This window comes from Ursus americanus, chromosome 30, assembly GCF_024610735.1.
Source record: "Ursus americanus isolate L20-20 chromosome 30, mUrsAme1.1.p, whole genome shotgun sequence".
Classification (NCBI taxonomy): Eukaryota; Metazoa; Chordata; class Mammalia; order Carnivora; family Ursidae; genus Ursus; species Ursus americanus.
Genome location: NC_142156.1, coordinates 31340911 through 31364121, shown reverse-complemented (window position 1 = coordinate 31364121; position 23211 = coordinate 31340911). Strand labels below are relative to the sequence as shown.

Here is a 23211-nt window from a genome sequence, read left to right as displayed (position 1 = left end):
AGGGGGGCTGGTGCTGGGACTCATCCCAAGCCCAGGGTCGAAGGTATTCCCTGTGGCACAGGTCAGGGGAAGGAAGATGATAGGAATGCTCCCAGGATGGGTCCCAGGTGTCCTGGGGCCCTGAGAGTCAGGAATTTGGGACGCTCCTGGGTCCCCATGATGGCTCTGCCAGGTGTGGGCTGGGGACCCTGGCAGGGCCCAGCCCATGAGGGGTATAGGGCAGCAAGGAGCATCCCCATCTCCCTCCGGGACAGAGAGCCTTTCCAGGGAGAACTCTGGGGGCAGGGCCAGCCCAGATCTGTGGAGGGAGACAGCTGGGTCCCCAAAGCACTGAGGGGGTTGTGAAGGGCAGGTTGGGGCCCCTGCAACCTGTGCCTCCCCAACACAGATGTACTTGGAGCCTGAGAGAACAGAGCCAGCATCGTGGGTTTGTATAATGCTCTGCTGTCACCTCTAAAAATGAATTTTTGAACAAGGAGCCCCAATTATATGTTGCACTGAACAGCACAACTTATCTGGCCAGTTCTATCAGAGGGCAAGTGTAGTGGGAGGTAAGCAGCTTTCCTGCCAGCCCCCACCTCTCCCTTCCTGACACTGACCCTACCTGTCAGGGTCCCCTGCACTGGGTCCCCATCGCAAGAGAGTTCCTCAGCACCGCCTGGGTGCTGCCGGCTCCCTGCAGCCTCCTCCCCCCACCCCTGCGCACACTCCAGAGGGGCATACCCCACCCGCACTCTTGAGTCCTCCAGGGGACACTCCAGAGACCCCTTCCAGGCCTGGCTCCAGTCCCACCCAGAGGGTCCGCGCAGCTTGGCATATTCTCACCTCTCCCCACTGACTCCCTCCCTTCCTCCCTCCTCCAACTCCCGCCTGCTCCTGAGATGCCCAAGGGCGGGTCCCTGACCAAGAGGAAGAAGGGCCCACAAACCCTGGACACCAACCGGTTGAGGGAGGTCCCCGGGACTGAACAAAGAGGCAAAAACAACTGTTCCATCTTTATTAGAAAAGAAACCAAAAAAAGGGAGTGGGGCGAGCCCAACCCTAAATGACCCCTCCACTGTGACACAGGCAGAACCCCGGCCCACCCGGGCGTCGAGGTGTGGACATGGCCACCTGGGCTGGGCTTGGGCACATTTATACAAAATCAACATTTCATAGAAAAGGATGCCAGCCCTGCTGTGCGAGCTGCGGCCGACTTCACGTGGCCAAGCTCAGCCTCCTCTGGGCCCCCATGCGGTGGGGACCCACGACGGCCCAGGCGGGTGGGAAGGACACCGCGAGGGATGGAGGCTCGGCAGACCGGGGTCTGCATGGGGAACAGTGCTCCACCTGGGCCCGGCACGCCCTGAGGGGCTCAGGCCAAGGGGGGCGGCCCCAGCCCTCAGATGTCCATGTAGTCGTCATCCTCATCCGTCTCGCTCTCCAGCGAGGACTCCTGGCTTGACGTCTCCAGGACCTCCAGGGCCGGCTGGCACAGGCTCTCCTTGCGCACGTTGGCGGCCGACTGGGCAGACAGGATGGCGGACTGCACACAGAGCAGGCAAGGCACCGGTCAGGGGTGGCCCGGGCCTGGCCCCGGTCCCGCCCATGCCCCCCTCAGCACCCGTGATCACCTTCAGCTTCTGCTTGGTCTCCTCCGAGATGCTGCCTTTGGGTGAGAGCAGGGTTGGGGTGGGCGGCGTGACGGTGATCTCAGGGGGAAACTTGGTGGCGGCCGAGGGGATGACCAGCTTCGGCATGCTCGGCAGGAGGCGCGACTTGGCCCGGCCGGGCTCTGCCTTGCCGGGGGGGCCCTCGGGCAGCTGGGCACTCGCACCGCTGGGCACCTTGGAGCTGGTGACTGTGGGGTGGACCGTGGGAGCTTAGCCTGGCTCACGGCCTCCTGGGCCTGCCTGCCCTTCCCTGGCTTGGGCCTCAGTTTCCCCTCTGGAAGACAGAGGCAACCAAGAACGCCTCCTCCTGCTACATCAGACGGAGGGTGCTTTCTCTCGGCCTTCTGGTCTGTGCTGGCTGGCAGGCTCCAGGCCGCCTCCTGTGTCTGCCTCCCTGACTGCCCAGGTCTGGCTCTGGGCTGTGGGGCCTGGGGCCTAGGACCCTCTGAGGAGCACAGTGCACTCTGGGAGCCCAGGGCCTAGGATGCAGGCAAGGCCCTGGAGCTTTCCCAGGGATTCTGCAGGCCCTCCAGGCGCTGTGCACACACGCACTGCCGCATCCCTGCAACAACGCTAGGACGCACGTCCGCAGCCCAGGGAGGATGCGGGCCCGTGCCAGTCACTTGGCTCCAGGGCTGCATGCCCCCAGAGCCTGGAGGCGGCAGTTCCGGGGCTGGCAGCCTCCGGGGAGCTGTGAGCGTTAGGAGCCACAGGGTCTCAGCCGGGCTGGTCTTCACATTCCTCAGAGGGCCCATGGCTTTAAAAGGAGTGGGGCTTACTCAGAGCCCAAGCCTGGCTCCATGGGGCTGGCACCAGGCCCTACAGCCCTGAGTAGGGTCGGTGAGATCCTTGAACCTGAGGAATCCCGAGGGGGCTGGCCAGTTGGGAAAGGGTTTCTACCCACATGGATGACTCTGACACGGACAACTGTCTGGCAGGATTGGCCACCCCTCTGCCTGCCCCTGATTCCTCCTTCCTCGTGTCATCCCCTCCCCTGGCCCCGTCGGGGCGGGGGGGGGCTCCTCCCCGGGACTAAGCAGCCTCAGCTTGGGCTGGCCGCTGGCCCTCGCTAGTCTCTGTGGAGCTGGAGGTAGATAATGAGGGGCTCTCCACCCCCAGCTCTTCAGCCCAGGCCTCCCTGCCCAGCGGCCGCTCCACTCAGCCTTTCCCACCACTGGGTCCTCCTGGGCAAAGCTCCCCCGGCTGCTCCCAATTCGCCTTACCCTGGCTGCAGGTGGGCTCGGTGCCTGGCCGGGGTGTGGGCTCTGTGGGCCAGCAGTGCGGCTCTGTTGAAGGGCTCTCGGGGACGGTCTTCACCTGCTCACTGTGCAGTGGCTCCTGCGGCGGGAAGCCCATGCCCTCTGCCCCTCCTGCCAGCTCTTCTCCCTCTGTGGGGACACGGAAGGGCTGCAAGTTACAATCTTCACCCAGCCTGGAAGACAGGGCCCCTCCCTCCTGAACCCTGGGACACCTGGCAGGAGACCTGCGCTGAGGCAGCTCGCCACCTCCACCGCTGGACCGGCAGGGGCTTCTCTCGAACAATTGCATGGGAGGGGCCAGGCTGGCACTGGCAGGAAACCACTCCCCCTACAAGTGGACACTGGTGGGGCCGGCTCACTAGCCGGGGTCACTGTGTGCCTGACACAGCACAGGCCCCCAGCCCCATCAAACACCGTCACGGGACTTTAGAGGTGGGCTAAGGGCTCTCCCCTCTAGCCTGGGGAGTGGCACTCAGAAACGTAGTCAGGACCCGAAACCAAACCAGCTAGCTAAGACCAAAGTGGATGGAGTGGTGTGCTGGCACCGTGCCCTCCTGCCAGGCCACACCTTCCCTGGCATGAGGCAGGGGCCGGGAACTGGCCTCCTTTGAGCCAAGGCCCAACGGGCCTGAAGGGTGCCGACTGCGCCTGTGGCCGCCAGCCAGGCCGTTAGTCAGCATCAGTCCACCAGCTCCCAGCCCCCAGGGCCCCGCCTGCAGCTGCCCCTCGCTCTGCCGCATCCAGGCTTCCTCACGTTCCCTTCCTCACCTTATTCCTCTCTTCCTTCTTATTCAGGTCGAGATGGCCATCACCCCACCACCCTTTCATTTCTCCACTTTCCCATCAAGTCCTTCCTCTTCCCCCTTCTCCAGCAGGTGAAGCCTCCCCTTCCCCCATCCCGGGCCAGGCAGGAGTGAAAGCTCCTGTGACAGGGAAAAAGATGGGGTGACTTAGCACCCTGGCCTCCTGCCTGTTGGCTTCCAATTCCCAGAGAACAGAGCCTTCCCTAGCTGCCCACGCCATGAGCCAGTCCCTCCCTTCCCCAGGCCCCACTCCCTGGCAGCCATGGTCACAGTCTCTTTGTCCCAGGGTCCAGCCCCCTACACGATGGCAGGCAGGGGTGAGCACCTCGGAAGGCTCCTCCTGCTGCCCTCCTGGACCCGGGCAGGAGGGACCACAGCCGGAATCCCGTGCCACTGGGTCAGGATTCGGTTCACTGTGGCTGGGCACACACTCACAAAGCGGGCCCAGTGGGTGTCTGCTCCAGGCCTTTCTTTAGGTGGTAACGCTCTGCCTGCCTCTGCCCAACCTCTTCTCATGCAGCTGTTCCCTGAGGGGTTTGGAGGAGCTGTCTGGGTGGCCTGGAAGGGCAGTTGGCTTCCTTGCTGATAGGTATCTGTAGGACAGGAGCATGATTGGGGGGGGGGGGCAGGGTGCAGGGAGGGCCTGGAGCTGGCAAAATGGATGGAGGCTGCCCTCAGGGGGACCAGGTGTCAGGCTGGCTCTCTCCTACCCCAGGGGACTGTCTTGATGGGCCACCAGGAGAAGAAGGGGCACTTGGGGCAAGGGCATTTAGCAGAGCGCTTCAGGCATGTGGGGTAGAGCTCCCTAGGTCAGGCAGCCCCCTCCCCTCGTCAAGACCACCCTGGAGGCCTGTGAGGAGGGCTGCAGGTGGGCCTGAGCAGGAGGGGATCAACCTAGAGGCCCAGCCTTTGGAGAAGGGCCTTATGGGCCCCCCTGGCCTCCCACACCTCAGGTTCTCTGTCAGTGGGAAATATACGGCCAGGCTGGAATCCTCTGCCGTCAGGCCACTCTCCCTCCTCCCCTGGGCAGACTCATGGCCTGGGTACCGGGTCCCCAAGGACCAGTGTCCTGGAAGTGCCAGCCCTGACTCAGACTCTTCCTGGCTTCTCGAAATGGCACGAGGCCGGCACTACAGCCTGCTCAACTCACTGGCTGGAGGTGCCCTGCTGAGGCAGGCGCTTTCCTTACCTAAAGGCTGGCCCCATGGCCTGAAGTGTCCTTTCTACTCTTTCTCCCTGATCTAGTTCCCCACTCTGAAGGCCTGACCCCTCAGCAAAAGGGACCCTCACTCACTTGTGGGCCCGGCACTACGCTAGCATGAAACCAGGTCTGGGCCTGTGGAGGGCAGACACCCAACAAAGAGCACGTGCTCAGTACAGGGGTGGGAGGTGGGGGGACACATGGTTAGGAGTCTCCCTGAACTCCCTAAGGGGATGCATCTGCCGCATGAGGCCAGCCGCCCTGGTCAGCACAACCTGGGCGGCTGGGTGAGGTCTCAGCTAGTGACCAGGGAAGCTTGAGAATACCCCCGCCCATCTGCAGGCTGCAGCAGGTGGGACAAGTCGGGAGTGGACACCACCAGCCACTGTCGGCTGCCTTCCCCTGGCTGGAGCCAGAAGGCCTGGGTAAGGGGCACCCTGGTGAGGGGCAGGGCAGGGCTGTCCACCTTGGGGACGGCGCCAGTCAAGGTCTCCTCTGAGGCTGCCTTCCCCGTTCTCGCACCTTGGGGACAGTGTCCTGGGAGGATCCATCCCACGCCTGCTCTCTCGGGTGGCTTGCGGCCTCCTGTGCCGCTGTCTCTGGCTGCAGCTCCCAGCCCGTACACCCTCTAGTTCCTGGGCGCCTCCGCAGGGCAGGCCTGCCCTTGCTGTCCATCCAAACTTACGCCTGGGTCTGGGCTGCCTGCTGGGCACGAGCACAGGCAGATTAAGATCACATCCCCAGGGCACCCTGCCACCTCTGGGGAACCAGGAGGTGCTAGGTAGCTCCTTCCCGGCGCTGTCCCTGTCCTGGAGGTTGTGTGAAGTGGGCTCAGAGGCGATGTGCCCATCCCAGCGTGGCCCTCATGCCACCCCAGAGAGCTCTGGGAACCATCGGGGTGGCCACCCCAACACGGCCAGCCAAACACCACCTGCCTGCAGACCCCGAGGCAGCCCCAAGAGGCCGGCAGGTCGCTCCACACCAGGTCCATGCGTCACATATTCTCCACCCAGGGCCACCCCCACCGCTGGTGTCATGTAAGAGTTCCATTCTAGCAAGAGGCTGTTCAGTTTAGTTTGAGGGAAGGCAATAAGAAAGGATCAGTTCTCCAGGATGAACAACACTGGAAAGCACGCGCTCTTCCACTGACCTAACACAGGGAAAGAATGTGCGACTCACCGTCTGGGGCCTGCTTGCGGCCGGGGCATGGTGAGCAGAAGAGGCAAGGAACGCAGCCAGGCTCCAGGTGGCCCGCTGGCCCCGCCTCCTGGTATCCACACCCTGCCCTTCCCACCTGCACCCGCTTATGTGTGGCCAACACCCGTGATGGTCACTCGCTTCCAAGATCAGGTTATAAAGGATAGTGAGGCTTCCTTCGAGTGCTCTCTCTCTCTCAGACCCCAGGCTCTGGGCCATGACATGGGGACACTCAGCAGCCTATGGAGAGGCCCACAGTGGAGGAACTGAGGCCTCCAGCCAACAGCCAGTGAGGACCTGAGACCTGCCAGCAACCGGGAGAACTGAGATCACCAGCTGACAGCCTGACGCTCGGGAATTCCTGAATCTCAGGGGCTATGGGATCACTGCGGTGAGTCAGGTGGAGGCCAAGACAGCCGAAGGTGGGGGGGGGGGGGCGCCTGGAGGGAGCCAAGTCTCCGTGGGAGTGAGCGATTTCAGTGGGCTGTGGACTCCCATTGTCAGTGTCCTCTGACATCACCACAACCAGACCCCGCGCAGTGGCTGGGCTCACTCTGCCAAGCACTGTGCCGAATGGGTATCACCTCCATCTGACGCACGGTGTGCTGGACACGGCGACGCGCCCAGCACACAGAGGGGAGCAGGGACAGCCAAGGGCACCTGGTGGTGGAACTGCTCTTTGCCCTGCAGCCTTCAGAGGCTCCCTCAGAATGAACAGCTGCAGGAGCTGACTTAAGGGAAGTGATTCTTCAGCTTGTGGGGCCACGACCAGCGTCATTGTAAGCAACGGGGCAGAGGGTCCCTATACTTCCTCAAAGCAATCTGGGGACTGGCATCAGGTGAGAAGAAGCGCCTGACACCTGCGCTGTAGGAAAGAGCGAAGAGAGAGAGCACTGCTACCCTCGGCCTCCACTCCACCCTGCTTGTGGCCACCGCCACCGCCACCGCCCTCAGGGCAAGGCAGCATGGTCAAAAGGCTGCACGGGACTGTGACTGGGAGGACAGATGAGCCTGCAGGAGCAAAGGGCCAGTGCAGGGCCCCAGCAGGGGCCCAGGCTGGTCCCGGGAACAGGGCACGGAGGGCAGGGGAGGGCCTGGCATGGGGAGGTCAGTGTCCCCTCCCAGGAAAGCTGCAGACCTGTCTGCCCTCGGGTCTGCCAGCTGCCCCTGCCTGTGGGCTGCCGTCCCCAAGGGCATCTTGGGTTTTAGAAGGAACCAGGGCTCCCTCAGGCTGCCGGAGCCTGGGGCCCTGTTCCTTGTCCTTCACAAGCCCACCGACCAGCCTTGCCCTGCCCCATGCTGGCTGGCTTCCGTGTGCCTTGCCCACAAGGGCCCCGGGCAGGAATGCCCCCAACCACAGCAGGTCCCTGTGAGGCCTCCAGGAAGCCAAAGTCAGAACACCCGCTCCTCTCCAGAATTCCTATTTATCTATTCCTTCACAAAGCTTTGTGGTAAGAGAAAGGAATGTGTAAACAGGTAAACACCTGATGTCAATGCTGGCTCCCTCCCTCCTCGCCACATCCCTGTTGGGGGCTGGTATCCCTGCCTCCATTCTGGGATGGGAGGAAGGTTAGGAGAGTGATGGGCATGCCAGTAGGTTGTGCCCCCTGCCCTCCAGGGCCCCCATGATGTGCTTCTCAAGGCTCACCAGGCTGGAGGTCGCCCTGGCCTCACCCCGCCCTGCCTCCACTCTCCATGCAAGGAGCAGGACTTGCTGCCACTGGTGGCAGGGGCCTGGGCCCAGCTCTGGCCTCACCACCTAGAAGACGGGACAGGACTTACCTGGGCCCAGAGAGATCATGCTGGGGGTGGCCTCTGGCCTATGTAGCCGGGGGGGCCCAGAGTCCTTGGACGGGTCTGGAGTGGAGGCTGACACTGAGGGAAGGCAGGGGATGATCGCCGTGGATGCAGCCGGTGCAGGGCGAGGCTTGGCGTGAGTGTCACTAGGCCGCTGGAGAGCATCAGCCGGCACAGGGTCAGGAGCCGTGGGGGCCACAGCCCCAGGGAAGAAGTTCTCTCGGCTGTCCTTGGGGTGCTTTGGGGTGGTAGGTGTGTCCCCTGCGGCCTGTGAGAATAAAGGGAGGTGAGGAAGGCCGGCTGGGCAGCCCAGAGCCCTTGCCATCCCACAGGACACCTGCCTGGACCCGGGCCTGCCAACATGCCCTCATGACACCCGATCCTGAGCCCCCCCCCCCATGCTGCCGAGGCCCCTAGGCAGCCCTTCAGGAGTCTGCAATGTGGGGAAACTGCTGGGGACCCACAGCCCCTCCCTGGGAGGATGTCCAGGAGCTGCTGATAGGGACTCAGCAGAGGGCCCGGGGCTGGCCAACCTCATGCTCCCACTCCTGGGTCGTTGCGCCCAATGTGGGGACTGCAGTAACACCAAGTCAGGCCTGGAGGGTGATTTCCCACGGGCCACTGGTAGGACCATCCCAAGGGAGCTGAGTGACATCAAGAGTCTGCTTCCTGAGTTCAAGACTGCAGCCCCAAAGCCACGGTGCTGGGTAGCCTGGCTTCAGTCTCCCCAGCAGCTTCCACTACAGGCCTTCCATTCCTAGGCAAGCCAGGCCCACTGGGGCCTCCCCGTCTTCGTCCACACAGTTCCCTCTGCCACCAGGCCCCTTCTGCTTTGCACACAAAGCCCATGCTCCCGTGAAGGCTGCAGCTCACTGAGGGCATGCTGCAAGGTGGGCCCCGTGGGAGCTACCCTGCCCCCCAGCCCCGGGCCGACGGCACTATCGGAACCGGCCCATACCGGGGACAGTGGGAGTCCTCCTGGTGGCTGCAAGTGCAGGGAGGGCTCACACCTGCTGGGGGCACCTCGGTGCTGGGGAACGGCTGGTTCCCCGCTGTAACTCTGCCTCTTCTGTTATCTGCTCTGTTTGAGATGTCTTGTCCCCAGTTTCATGAGGTCTGGGACAGACCCTGCGACTCTGCTGTGTGACGTGTGTCTGGGATAAGCATGAGCTTCCAGGGCGAGGAGGGGCAGGACAGACCTGTCTCTCGTGGGCGGACATGCCATGGAGAAGGTGGGTGCTGTGTCTGTCCTTGCAGGAGCCAGCCTCAGCCAGGGCAGCAGAGCCCTGAGCCTCTAATTATGTCCAGAGCACTCTCCAGGTGTGCGCTGGGCTGCCATGGCAACTGGGACATGCCTCCAGCAGAAAACGGACCTCCCTGAGGGGCGGGAGAAGCAGGCTCAGGGCCATGGCCACCCCCTTCCCAGCACTGGCCAGAGGCGGGCCCCCCGGCTGGATGCTGGTCCTCTTTGGGCCTCGATCTCTTTATCTAAGAAATGGGACCCTTCCCTGCCCTTGGCTCCTGCCAGGTCAGCACCTCCTTTTGCCACAGGACAGGGAAGGTATGTGTCTGGGGCTTTTCTGTGCGGTTCTATCACTAGCACCTTTTAAAGGCTGCGTCAGAAACAGTCCTCCTCTGTCTGGAGTGCTCACTGCCCACCTGCCCCCATCTGGGTCAGCAGAGGAGGCAGGAGGGGACCCCTAGTTGGGGCTAAGCCCCGAACTGGGGCCCTGGGCAATTACTCCTGTCCCATGGTAGCAGGGGCTGCGGTGAGGGCCACGTAGGCCGCAGGAACCACACTGGCTGCACTGTGAACTCTGGCTGCTCTGGCAATGGAGCAGCAGGGACTGCTGGTGGCCTGGGGCATGTCTCCCCTGGGAAGCTGGTCCTCAGCTGGGGGATCAGCCCGCTTGGTCAAGATTGAACTGGACTTCCTCAGACCTAGAGTCTGGGCAGGGATGGTGGCCTGCTGCCCCATTTCACTGAGAGGAAGCCTGTCTGGACACTGAGGCATCCACCAGCCTGCTGCTGGGGGACCTGGGACTTGAGTCCCCAGACCGTAGGTGGATGGATGCCCACTGTCCTGAGATCCTGCCTCCGGACTCCCTGTGAGTACTTCCCCAGGGGGGAGATGCCAAGAAAGGGCCGTGTGTGGGAGAGGATGGGAGGGCAAGACCTGCTCTCTTGTGTTGCTGCGGAAGGACAAGAGGCCACGCACATTCAAATGGCAAGTATCTGCCCTTTGACCCAACGACCCAGGCCCAGGGGTCACTCCTGCAGAAATGCCCATGTGTGGTGCAGGAAAATGCCCCGTTGGCACTACTGAACAGGACTGCAATGTCCCCCCAGCTTTAGACAGGGTGCCCCCTTTCTCTGCCGGCCAGACCCTGCCTATGGGCCTTTTCTTGAGCTGGGCCTCTCCCAGGAGACCCCTCTCCTTCAGCCCTGACCACTTACCCCCTCCTCAGTCCCACCACTCCTCAAAAGCTGTGGCCTCTGAGCCTCAAACCGATGGCTTCAGGGGCACCTACCCCCTGAAGGGCTCCATCCTAGACCACTCTCCTAGAGGAAGATCCACCGGCCAGAGCCCAGTGGGCCTCACCCCTCCTCCCTGACACCAAGTCACGCTGGCGCATCTTCTGACATCTCAAACCCACCTGTTGCTCACTGAGTCCCTGCACCAGCCCACTGTCTTCCCTCAACAGCGGGGAGAGTCTTTCTCAGACCCAGCACCACTCTGCTCCCTCCCTTGCTGAATAAACCCCAGGACCCCCATCCATTCTGCTCCTAGCCAATTCACATCCCAGCCCATCACTCCCTCTACCTTTGTCCCAAATGAAGTCACTTTTCCAGGTGAGGTCAGCTGGGTAAGAACCATCTTCCCCATTTACAGAAAAAGCAGCTGAGTTGAAGGGACCCCTCAGGTCACACCCTCAGAGCTGGGGTCTGGGCCTGCCAAGGCCCCACCCACCATACGATGCTGCCCCACCTGGGCCAGCGATCAGGGGTTCCCTGGGGGCGTGAGGCTCAGCTGCCTCCCGTCCATCCTCCCTCGGCCCATGCTGACCTCAGAAACGGTCCCTCCTGAGGTGTGCCCACTTCTCAGTCTGCAGCCTGGGGCCCTGGCATGGGGTGGGCCCTGTACGAGGAGGCAACAGAGGCTGGGTTCAGCTCACCTGTCTCTGGGCGGCAGCCCCAAGGTGGGCCTGACAGAACTTCACGGCCTGCTCCAGCGCGGCCTCCTCGTCCACCTGAGCAAGGAGACGCTCAAAGTCAAAGGGCCCGGCCATGGTGGGTGGCCTCGTCCCGGCGCCTGGAGTGTGAGGACCAGTTCCTCTGAAGACCCCCCGACACTCCCGGCCTGGCTGGGGAGCACGGGCGGAAGCACATACCCATCTCCCGGGTCCATCCCCCAGGGCCACTACTCTGGGCCCGGCTGGTCCTGTGGAGATCACGTCTGGGACCGTGTCATATTGCGTCCTCAGGGGCTGAGGCTGGCGGCATCAGAGCCAGACCCTGCTCCTCAAGTGAGTGGGATGCAGGGCCTTTTAGAGTCTGAGGCCTGGGTGGAGGGAGGTCTGACTGACCCAGGGACCAAGAGCCCAAGGCACAGGGGGATGGCAACGAGGCCAGGGAGGCACAGGGCTGCCCTGGTGGAGCAGCGGGCAGGGCGTGAGGGAGACAGGCTGGGGCAGCAGGAGTAGCCAGGCCGGGGCAGGCAGGGCGGGGAAAGGCCCACCCTCACCAGCAGGGAAGGGAGGTTCTTCCTAATTCATCAGCAACAGACCAAAGAAAGGTTGATCCTGGATGCTGGTAAGGGGGGTGACAGAACAGGCACTCTCCAAAGGGTACCACAAACAGACACGATTTGGGAAGAAACCGCGTATCAGGACCGGCACCCAGGCTGAACCAGCCACTGCAGTTCTGGGGCTCTTTCTGTGCAAATCATTTTAAATAGAGAAATAACCACATGTCTAATGTAGTAAAAAAAAATTTTTTTTAAAGGAAAACAAAAAATAAGAAGTGTGGCAGCCGCGTCACCTACTCAGGGCAGTGCAGCCACCTTCAGGTGCTGGCCACAAAGGTCTCGGAGGAAGTGCCCCAGAGCCTGGCCCCGAGGGGGTGGATCAGGGGTCCCGTCCCCCTGTGTTGGATGTGATGAGATTTCTGCAAATGGTTTCATTTCCTTTAAAGTTGAGAATAGAGTTTTCCAAGGACATTGCTTCTCCTTTTTGTTTTTTTTCTTTTCTTGTGTGTGTGTATTTTCTCCAGCTCTCTTGAGCTGCGGTTGACAAAATCGCCCCATACTTACAGCGTACCACACGAGGACTGGACGTGACCCGAGTTTTTCTGACTCTACAGCATGCTCGTGGTAGAAAACCTCAAACGGAGGGAAGTGAGCAGCGGGGCTGGGGTGGGAATGACACCTAACAAGCATGGCCCAAAGGCCCTACGGCCCCCCGGCCGGGAAGGGCCTGCCGTGAGGACAGAGCCGCAGGCCTGTCCACGGCACCCACCTGCTTGATGAGCATGTAGGTCTCGGACATGATTCTCTCGATGCGGCCCAGGTCGTAGGGCACACCCTTCTGGCCCTGCTGCCACACACGGTAGGCATCCAGCAGCAGTGTCTTGCCCGACTCCGTGTCCTCTAGGAGCTTCCTCTTTCGGCTGGGCCGTGTGGGTGGCTCCTCGGGGTGGCTGCCCCCTCTGGCCCCAGGGGTGGTGGCAGGGGTGGCAGCAGGGGCTGGCTGGGCCGACGTGAGCGGGCTGGGTTGTTGCCGGGCACTGATGCTCAGCTCCTCCAAGGAGAGCTCCGTGGGACGGCTCTCGGGGCCCCGGTCCCTTGGGGGGCGGCCTGGCTGTGGCGGTGGCGCCCGTTCGGAGTCTGAGCAGCGAGCAGTGGCCTCACCCGTGTCCATGGGCTCGGTAGGCCCTGCCCGGGGACTCTCCTTGTCCTTCCGCTCCCCGGCCTGGTCTGTACTGTCTCCTGCCTCCATGGCCACAGGCCGGTGGTTGAGAGGGCCCGCCTTGCCCCCTGGCTCGGCCCCTGGCCCTGAGCCATCAGCCAGAGGGGGCTTCTTGGAGTGGGGGAGGCCCTCTTGACTATCCTCGGGACTGGCCTTGTGGGGGACGTCAGTGGTCATCCTGGCTCCAGGGAGGCCACAGGCCTTGGGCCCTGGGCGTTCTGACCCCTACGAGAAAACCGAACGTAAAAGACTGTGTCTTTTGTGCTTCTACCACAACAAAGCACCCCTGACACCCGGGGGCCACTCTGGGTCTGGCGGTCTGCTAGCTGGCCCAGGCTGGGCCTTCAGACCCGCCTGAGAAAGTCGCTCCCTGTTCTGCTCCTCCAGTCTTGAGAGGACTGATGGGGCACTGGAGCTGGTGCTGCTCCAGAGGTGTAGGCCTGGCCTGTGCGGGGATGGCCTTCCTCTAAGTGCGGGCCTCAGGGCAGTCCTGGGCGGCTTATGGGCAGGTAACCTGCCAGGGGCCGCCACGCAGGCCTGCGGCGGAGCTGAATTCTCCTGTTCTGGGCCCTCACGTGCCCCTCATGCACAGCAGCCTCAGGGAGTGTCACTACTGTCCTCCCTGACCACAAGTCCACATATGCCAAGTGGGTCAGCACCTCACTAAGTGTCTGCCACTTCCTTATTGTACTGACCTTCCCCACTACTGCACAGGTGGGGACATGGGACCTGCCTCGTGGCAGTGAAGCGAAGGGCTGGGGCCACCACCTGGGAGGGGACAGGGGCCACGGGCATACCTCTGCAAGCTCGCTCAGAGTGTCCTCCAGCACCTTCACAGTGAGGATGAAGGCCCGCTGTGCCAGGACCTGGCGGTCAGCATCTCGCAGATACTTCCTGCAAGCACACGGGGGTGGCCAGAGAAGACGGCAGAGCCTCAGAGCCACACGGCCCTGGATGGTGGCCCTGCCCTGAGAACACCTGCTGGTCCTTCAGCATCCCTTCTGCCTGGGTCCACTCCCCAAAAGCCTTCCCTGAGCCTCCTGCCTCGGCACCCAGCACAGACTGCCCTGGGCCCTCCGGACCTGGCCATGAGCCCCAGGAGTGGGGTGGGCAGGGCTGGGCCGAGTGAGAGCTGGGGGCTTCTGGCTTCTCTCTGTAGAGCCTGTCTCCAGGGTACCCCAGGCCCCGGCTGAAGGCCCCACCCCAGCTCCTACAGGTGAACGAGATGAGAGAAGGTAAAATGGTGCAGGTGCAGAGGACGGCTGTTGGCCCAACTGGGCCAGACCACGTCTCCCAGGATCCTCCACAACTCCCGCCAAGTGGCGGCTGCAGCAGATGTCCTTCGGGCCTACCTGTCCCATCCCGTCCGGCAAAGAGATCCCTGGTTACCTCTGAGGCCCAGGTCCCCCTGTTGCCTGGCCGGTTACACTCGCCTTCACCTGGGTGACCCTGGCTATCACTTGGACACCTGTCTTCCCCACAACCTGACAGCACTCTGAAAGCCCCAAGCTAAAGGGAAGCAGGAGGAAAGGAAGCGGTAGCTTGTCCACAGCCTGTGTTTGCCCCAGGGGGCACAGGGCAAGGTGTTGTCTAGATACCGGACAGACAGGCCCCTGACTGAAGAGAAGGGCTGGTCTAGGCTCCCCAACCAGCGGAGAGACGCTCTGGGTGGGTGAGGGGCTCTAGCCTGCATGTGTGCCCGTGCTCTGACCACGGCAACGCCAGCTGTTCTCATGGGGCCGAGCACACACTAGGCTGGGCGGCTGCACTCACTTGCCCTGGTCCGGGGTCCGCTGCAGCATGAAGGACACCTTCAGCAGGGTGCTGTGGTCCCGGAGCTGGGCCAGCACCTTCAGCAGCAGCACAATGGAGCGGTTCATGTGCCAGGCGAAGCTGCCCGGCCGGTCGATCTCGTCCACGGGGATCCGCCAGATGCCCTGTGAGATGGACAGAGGTGGGCGTGTGAGGGGCGCTGCTGCGGCTGGAGCCTGCCACAGGACCAGAGGGCACTCGGACCCCTATTGCTGTCCTGAGAGGAATGAGAGTGTGGCCACCCCCACCTATTTCCCCCTGCAGGTGGTGGCGAAGGATACACGCACTGTTCTGCACTCTCCTCTTCCGAATGGCTGCATGGCACGTATGTACTTGTTCTGTCCCCAACAGGAAACATGTAGGTCATGCCTAGTCAGATGCAACCAGTGGGAGAAGCCCAGAGCCTCTGTGCCTCCGCACAGGTGCTGACTCAGCCACAGGACCAACTCCTAGGGCCAAATAGATGGGTCAAAAGGTGGCCACTGTGAACTTCTGGCAGCTGTCGCTGGCCAGACAGGCTCAAGCCTGGCCCCCACCCTTCCCTCCAGCGATGCCCAGAGACTAGAGGGCGGGGCTGAAAATGACCTGCAGCTCGCAGAATGCCCAGGTTCCCTCCAACCTGCCTTTGTCCAGGGTGCACTCCGCCCAGGACCCCCTCCTCCACTTCTTGGCCATCCAACCTCACTGTCTGAAGGCTGAGCTGGAGCAGGGCTGGCTCTGGGGAGCCCCGCCACCATCTCCCTCAGTCTGTGCTCAGCCCACTGCTGCACTGGGCACCCTGCCCATCGGCAGCTTCAGGTCTGGTTCCCTGAGGCATCCCCACACCCAGCACAGTGTCTGAGACATACTGGTCCAGTCGAGGCATGGTGAAGGAAAGGATGACCAAGGGAGTGAATTATAAGTGAAGAGAAGTAAGCCTGAGGCTGCAGGGCCTGGGCATTACCTGGACATTAGGAGTTAACATCTCTGGGGCAGGACTTTGGGGCTCTGGAAGGAGCAGGCAGGCTCACAGCTGGCTCCCTGCAGCCAACACCCTAGAGAAATTCCTGCTCAGAAGGGACTGGGGCTGTGAGCAATGCCGCCTCCTCCACCCAGGGCCCCCAGCAGTGTACCCAGGGGGTGCCACCCCCGGGCCCTATTTCCGCGGGTGCTCAGTGACTAAGTCCATGCTCCAGCAGCCCCGGGAGGGAAGACAGGGCACCTCCAGCCCTGAGCCACTCAAGCAAGAGAGGAGCCTAAAACCCACAGCTCCAAGCCCGGCCAGCCTCCATGTTGGACACACACCCGCTAACCTCCAAGCAGTCCGGGGGTGCTGTGTGAAGGTTGGCAGCCACCCTTCATCCCAGGCAGTACCAGACAAGGTACTAGCTGCTTCCCGGCCTGGACGAAACTGGGAGGCTGAGGCCACTCTCACCCACGGCACCGACACCAACGCTGTATCTTCCCACCGGGCCCAGTGGCTTCTGCAGCAGCTCAGGAAAAGCTGCCACTCGAGAGGACAAGCAGTCTGGCAGTGCGGCCCTGACACCCTGTCCCCGATGTACAGCAGTGGCCGAGAAGGTACCATCTCTATTGCCTGCCAGGCCTAGCAGCATAAGACTAAAGAGCCCGGCTCTTCCACGGCACGGCAGACATCACCATGGTCCTCACCACGGCCTCGCACAGCTCTGTCAGGGAAGGCATAGCTCAGAGGTGAGGAGTGACTCCCTCAAGGTCACACGGCATGAGGGGCAGCCCCAGAATTGGTCCCTCGTCACGCCCCAGTTCTGAGGACAGGGAGGACAAGCCCAACTAGCCCAGAGGGAAGCCTCCACCCCCCCATCTCCAGCCCTCCGCTGCTGGCCTCGGGGTCCTTCCCATACCTAACAGGAGAGGGGGAAAGCCAGAAACACAGCCCGGCCACGTGCCAAGACATGGCAGGCGTGTGCCAGGGCTGGCCCACGGCCACAGGCCAAGTCCGGGAGCTGGGTGTGACCCTACTGCTCCCGGATCTCACTCCTCCTTAGGGCACAGAGGGGCGTGCCCTGCTCTGCAATGTCAACCATAAGGGCCCAGAAAGACCCTGGATTTCACTGAATGCCTCCCTCTTCCCTCACTCTGAAGACTCAAAGGAGAGGGGGAGATCACTCTTCCCAGTGCACCTTGATCTGGGGTCAGGAGGTCTCTCCCCAGCTGCCTTATGAGCACCTGGGGGTGGAGGGCGCCTGACGTCCTTTGGGGAGCAATCAGGGAGGATGAATGGAAGACTCACATTTGTTCCTCCAAATCATGTTTGGGGGTGACTGTGTGAGGAGAAGGGCGCTGACTTTTCTGGACCCTCCCCTGGTAAGTGGCCCCGTTCCTCCCAAGTCACCCCTGCCCTCCATGCTAGCTGAGTCAGGGCACAGACTGGGGGAGGGGAGGAGGTCTGAAGCCAGGCCTGCCAGGGATGTGGGGTGAGCCTGGCTGTGGGCAGGGACAAGGGTTATGGGGCCCCAGATATCGTGCCATTGTCTCAAGAGGCTCCAGGCACTTGGGGTACATGGTCCCCACAACTTGCCTGGTGGGCACCAGCCTCAGCCTGCACGTCTGGGGAGCTCGCCACCTCTGGAGGTGGCCCATTTCATTCTTCATAAATTGTTAGAAAAGGTTTCTTCCACTGTGCTAGAACCCCAGGGTTGTCCTCACACCCCTGCCCCTCCCTGGCATCCAAGCCTGCACCTTGTGCTCCTAACATTCCTGCCCCAGCTTGGGCCTCATCCTGCCTCTTCCTTCCACTCTTGCCTCCAATCCAGCCACCCAGCCTGGGCCAGGACAAGTTAGGAAAAAGATAATGTGGGTGCTCCCTCCCCTGCTTATACCCTTGCCAGCCAGCTTCCTTACCTACTTCAGCTGAAGCCTGAGCCTCACTGGCCTTTGCACCCCTCCTCCCTTGACGCTGGACACTCACCAAGCCTGCCCCCTTACAGAGCTGTGAATTTGATGCTTCTCACTTTTTGGGGTGCCCTCTCACCTCCTCTGTCCAGCCAGCTCTGCTGTGTCCTCTCAAGCCTGGCTGTGATGTCACCTCCTCTCTGAAGCCCTCCTGGCTTGCTGCCCTTCTAAGTCTCTGCCAGGACCACTCAGGGTCAGCCCCTTAGATGGTCAGGGGGTGGGCCTGCAGCTGGGAATGCATCCTAAGTGGGGGCAGGTCTGCTTCAGTTCCAGGGCCCCAGGGACGTGACACAAACCTGGCAGAGCAGGCAAGGTGCCCAGCTTGAGAAGGGTTTCCTGCTCACAGAAGCCTAGCTCCTCCATCTCCCTGCCAGTCCCTCACCCTGGAGATTTCCAGGGTAAGTGGGAAACAATTCTGCTCACAGGGAAATGAATCCTCTTCAGAGCTCTGGGTGTGCACATGAGCCCTGCACTGGAGGGGGCTGGTGGCAGCATGCCTCCAGGCTCCTGGTCAGGCAAGGGCCAGCTCCCCTCTCTCCCGTGAAAAAGTGGGGGGCCGAGAAGGCAATGCCAGAGGTAAAACATATTTGGCCCTCTGCAGGGTAGGCCAGGTGACCACAGCAGACTTGGCAGATAGTGGAGGACATGGGTAGGGTCCCTTCAGAGAGGGAACCCCAAACTCCTGCTCTTGCTCCCAAGTTCTAGAATCAAAGACACAGGGCATTTACCTGTTCGGTTTTTTTCTTGGAAGAGGTATGGGATGTACCAAAATGAGCCAGTAAGCATGCTAAAAACAAAGCAAAACAAAACAAAAAAACAAACACAAAAACAAACAAAGACAACAACAACAACAAAACAAAAAAAACCACCTCTCTGGAAGACTTACCATGTCACCCCCCGGAGTGGGCCAACCTGGGACTGTGAGGGGTGGCCGGGCACTGCTAGTCCCACCAGCAGTCATATACAGGCAGGGGCTGTCATCTGCTCATTGAAGCAAGGCAGTGCCTTAGATAAGACACTTTCTGGATGCATAGTGAGCAGGAGTGGGGGTCTGCCTGCCACCCGCTCCCTGTCATGCCACGGCACCACAGGCCTGCCCATCTCACCCTTTGGGACTGCCCTTCCCGCCCCTACCCTTCCTCCTGCACCCCGTTCCTGATTCCCAGGATGCTGCTCCCAACCGGGCACTGACAAATCCGGTGGCATCAGAGTTCCACGATCATGGACATTTTCAAGCACACTTAGCTGGCTCAAACTGCTCATTGTGTACGTGGGAACCCGAGGCCCCAGCCACATTGCTGGATGGCAGCCAAGCCCGGAATGCAGGTGGCTTCCCTCCTCACGGCTGGGGCCACTGGGCTACCTTCCACTGCAGCCACTGAGAGCCTGGCTGAGCGGCCTCTGTACCGGCCAGGAGCGTCCCTGTGCCTGAGAGCCAGACTCCCGAAGGGCTTTTAGCCTATCCCTGAGGAGAGATGGGACCAGGATGCACCCTGTGAGGACAGGTCTACTTGGTACCACGTCTCAGGGCGTGGTTTGGATCTTTTCACACGAGGGCGCCCTATTAATCCATTTCCCTTCCAGATATGTGCACGCAGCCAGAACATACCCATCTATTTCAGAAAGGCAAGGCTGGAGGACCACACAGATCAGCCAGAGAGTCCGCAGAAATTCAGAAGGGAACCACAGACACCAGAAGCCCCGGGGAGGTTCCTGCAGACATGCAGCCAGCCTCCAGGGACAGCTGGCCTGAGGGCGTGGAGCCACCAGGCAGCGTCATAAGCTGGCAGGGTGGCAAGTAAGCCAACGACTCTGCCTTCTGCCTGAGCAGGCAGCGCCGGGCTTCCGTGTTTGCGGCCAGAGACCCCACGATACCAGCAGCCCCGAGACAAGTGGGACACTTCCTGCCCCCCTACAGAGGGGAAGAAGCCAAAGCACACTCCCACATACTGCCCCTCAGAAGAAGACAGCCCTGCCAGGCCGGGCCTGCTCGGAAGCCCCTCAGAGAACAGGGAGCTCCCAGGGAGCGGACAGGCAGCAGGAGAGGGCTGTCTGCACACGGGACGTAGGGGTACAGCCAGGTTCCACCTGCAGCAGCAGGCGCCACGTGCGCAGGCCTCAGGGAGGGTGCAGGGGATGTGCCAGGAGGCATCTGAGCGGGAGGAAGAAGGGGTCTCACGGGAAGGGAGGAGGCAGCAGTGCCTGAGGGGAGGGGCAGCTGGGAGTGACCCGAGGGAGGCCTGCCCTTGGGGGCTGAAGGACAGGCCAAAGCAGGATCACAGAGAAGTGAGGGCAGGAGTGGGAGCCAGGGGCAGCAAGGACCCCATGAAGAGGGTCTGGGATGGGGCTCACCCCCGAGGGAGGAAGGCAGCACTGGTGCTGGGCGGGGCCATGACTCAGGGTCCCTCCTACTTCTTCCCTGTGCCCCACCCAGCTGCCCTCTTGCCCCGTAGCTCTGGCTGCACCCCAAGACTCCCCTCTGCCAAAGTGCAGGCACACACTCAATTCCTGTCTGGGATGATGCCCGCTTGGAGAACTATGGGCAGCTGGGGGTGCACAGCAGCAGCCTCGGAGCACTCAGAAACCGGGATGTGCTCGAAGCTCCACCCATGTGCAGCTCCCCGGGAGCATCTCAGCCGACCCCCAGTGCGTCCAAGTGGTTCCAGGCTCCTGGCCGGCAGATGAGGTCACTGAGACAGACTATAACCACCTGAATAATTCATGGAGCCCCAGACTCTGGGCTGAGCGCTTGATACAAGTTAACAAACCCTCCCTGTAGCCTTGAGACTAGGGCATCCTCCTGCCGCTTAAGGAAACAGAGCTTGAAAAGCTGAGCCCCACACTGGGGCAAGCCTGGGGGTTCATGGAGGCTGGCCAGCATGGTTGGGGGCCCTTGGGGACCTTCCCAGGGGAGCTGAGAGCTGGTTGGTGGAAGGGGTGGGGTGCTGCCAGGCCACCCTACACTCTTGCCCATGAACACACTGTCCCCTCACAAAGGGGGCTGGAAAGCAGGGTGAGGCTGGTGCCTGGTAGGAAGGCCACCAGGCCTTGGCCTCTGGTCACCAAAATCTTGGCAGGTGGCACCTCAGGGATGGACAGCAGATGCCCCCGCTGGCATGGAGCACTGCTCCTGGCTGCCAGGCTAAGGTCGTGCTCACTCCTAAGGCTCATGCTGTCTCCAGCATACTGTGGTCTGGGGGAAGCTTCTTCCTGGAGGGGCAGGGACTCCCCTCCCCCAGATTCCTGATCAGTGTGGGCTGGAGGGCCTTGCCCATCCATACTCCTGGACCCCCTCCCTGCACACCAGCAGGGCTGCCAGCACAGCCTCTTCCCATGGCTCAGAACCAACTCTGAGGGGCACCTGGGTGGCTCAGTCATTGAGCGTCTGCCTTCAGCTCCCGGCAGTGATCCCGGCAATCTGGGATCGAGCCCCACATCAGGCTCCTCCGCTGGGAGCCTGCTTCTTCCTCTCCCATTCCCCCTGCCTGTGTTCCCTCTCTCTCTGTCAAATAAATAAAATCTTTTTTTTTTTTAAAAAAAGAACCAACTCTGAGCTTGGCAGCCCAAAACCACATGTCCAGATACAGTTCTGATTCTCACGGTAGCTCCAAGTGCCCCGTGCAGGGCCGCTGTTCAGGCCCTTCTTGACAGTACACCCCAAGGTCATTCTGGGGCTCCCAGATGCACTCGTCACCTTCATGGATCCCATCTTTTGGTGACAGCTCCCCCTGGGGCCTCCTGCACTCCAAGGGCACAGGCAAAGGCCCCCCAGGGAAACAAGGGGCCCGGAAATGCCAAAGCAGAGAAGGAGGCAGGTGGGAGGTGTGGCCCAGTCGGGCTCTGTTCCATCTGAGCCGCACTCAGACCCAGGGCACGAGCTTGTCACTGAGTGGACGAGGCTCAGGCCACGGGGACTGGGTGCAGGTTCTGATTCCTCCCACACCCACACTGGCAGGGACTATCCAAGTGTGTAATCAATCCACCCCTCATCTTCCAGAGGGGGAAGGTGAGTTCAGACAACCTGCCCGAAGCTACCTAGTGACCTGGTGTGGGGCCAGACCGGGATCAGTCTTCCCCTCTTCAGGTCTCTCCCCCTGTGATCTCCCTGAATGTTTACAAAGGTACAGAAGGTCAGCAATGTGATCTATGATTTACAGACTAGACAGAACCAAGCAGTGATACCAAATCACTTCAGTTTTGAGCCAGGGCCTTTGAAGACCTGAGAACGCACCTTTGAAAGGGGAGGTGGGAATGGGAACACCTGCTGGCAGACGAATGGGGAGCAAGCGTCTACCACCAGTACCTCTGAGCGTCTCAGAGACTTCATAATCTAGGCCCCTAAGCTCCTGTTTTGGGCATGGCCTCCAGCCTCGGTCTTCCAGAACTCTGCTGGGCTCCTCTTGCTGTCCCCTGCTGCCCTACCCACAGGACTCGGGTGTCCCTTCCCCACTCTGCTATTACTGGGGTCATGCTCAGCTGGGGCACCTGGCAAGACTCAAGCAGGAAGACAGAAGAGAAAGTAACCACCCCTGGGAGTACCCAGAAAGGCCACAAAGGAGACTGGCTTGGGTGCCTTGGGGAAAAACTAAGCAGGGAAAGGCAGTGAGATGCCAACAGTACTGTGGGAGACCGAAGGGTGCTCAGACTGCTGAGACAACAGGTGGGCAGCTGGGCAGGTGGCTGTCTGGACCCTCTCCAGTTCACCCCAGGCTGCTGCAGCCAGAGGGGCCTATGTCTGTCTGGGGCCTTCTCAGGGCCTCCCCTACCTGACCAGGGGCTGCTCATAGGATGCTTGAGATCAGTAGCCAGTCCCAAGGACCTGAATCCTGGCCTGCCCTGCCATGGCCTCCTGGACTCTGAGATACCTAGGGTTGGGTAGGAGCAACTGTGTCTCTCTTCCTCACTGGCACCTCAGGCCCCCAGAAGAGATCCTGGCCTTCTGGGGGGAAGGGAAGCCCTCCCAAATGAGACTCAGGCTAGGCAGACAGGGATGTGGCCCCACTGGGCCTGCCTGAGCAGCCTCCAAGAAAGGAATGTTCCAGGGCAAAGCCACAAACCCTGGCCTCCAAGTCCCCTCAACCTCGGTACAGCTCTAGGGTGCCCCTGAGTGAGTCCCAGCATGAACCAAGGCCTGAATAGGCTCTGGAGAGTTTATGCCCCGGATGAATCCCCTTTGGGTGCTGGGGAGGCCCAACTCAGGAGCTGCTCCAGAGCAGCCTCTGGGTCTCCCAGGGCAGATCGGCCTGGCAACTGCACAGAAAGCCGAGTGCATCCCAGGAACCAGGAGTCTCGTGGATGGGTCAGGCACACCCACCAGAGGGGTTCCCTACTAGTAGGAGAGACAGACATACATGCATGGTTGGTACGAGGAGCAACGGGCTGAGAGAATAAGGACTTTGGGGAGGGAGTGTTCCAGGAAAGCCAGAGAAAAGCCAGGAAGGAGTAGGGGCCAGAGAAGGAGGAACCTCTGTCAAGTGGGGAAGAAATGGGCAACCCCCTAGGGTTGACCTTATCACCCAGAGTATCCTGAGCAGGAGAACAAAGGAGTGTGGGTTTGTTTTTGTTTTTGTTTTTTCGGAGCTTGTAATTTTTATCTTAAATTTTAACTCG

General features: G+C 61.4%; 1 protein-coding gene across 2 annotated transcripts in view; it reads right to left on the bottom strand.

Moving 5' to 3' along the window:
• Window positions 1-983: 983 nt before the first annotated feature.
• CABIN1 (calcineurin binding protein 1) overlaps window positions 984-23211 on the bottom strand; it is a 151760-nt gene continuing 129532 nt past the window's right edge. Inside the window, exons 30-37 of one of the 2 annotated variants that reach the window (XM_045802485.2) lie at window positions 14650-14813; window positions 13674-13770; window positions 12427-13101; window positions 11086-11160; window positions 7895-8177; window positions 2876-3040; window positions 1614-1840; window positions 984-1525 (exon numbers count right to left, since the gene is read on the bottom strand). In XM_045802485.2, the coding sequence (XP_045658441.2) occupies window positions 1382-1525; window positions 1614-1840; window positions 2876-3040; window positions 7895-8177; window positions 11086-11160; window positions 12427-13101; window positions 13674-13770; window positions 14650-14813 (1830 nt within the window). In that variant the 3' untranslated portion in view covers window positions 984-1381. The remainder of the gene's footprint in view (window positions 1526-1613; window positions 1841-2875; window positions 3041-7894; window positions 8178-11085; window positions 11161-12426; window positions 13102-13673; window positions 13771-14649; window positions 14814-23211) is intronic. The other variant, XM_087857550.1, reaches the window with a different exon arrangement.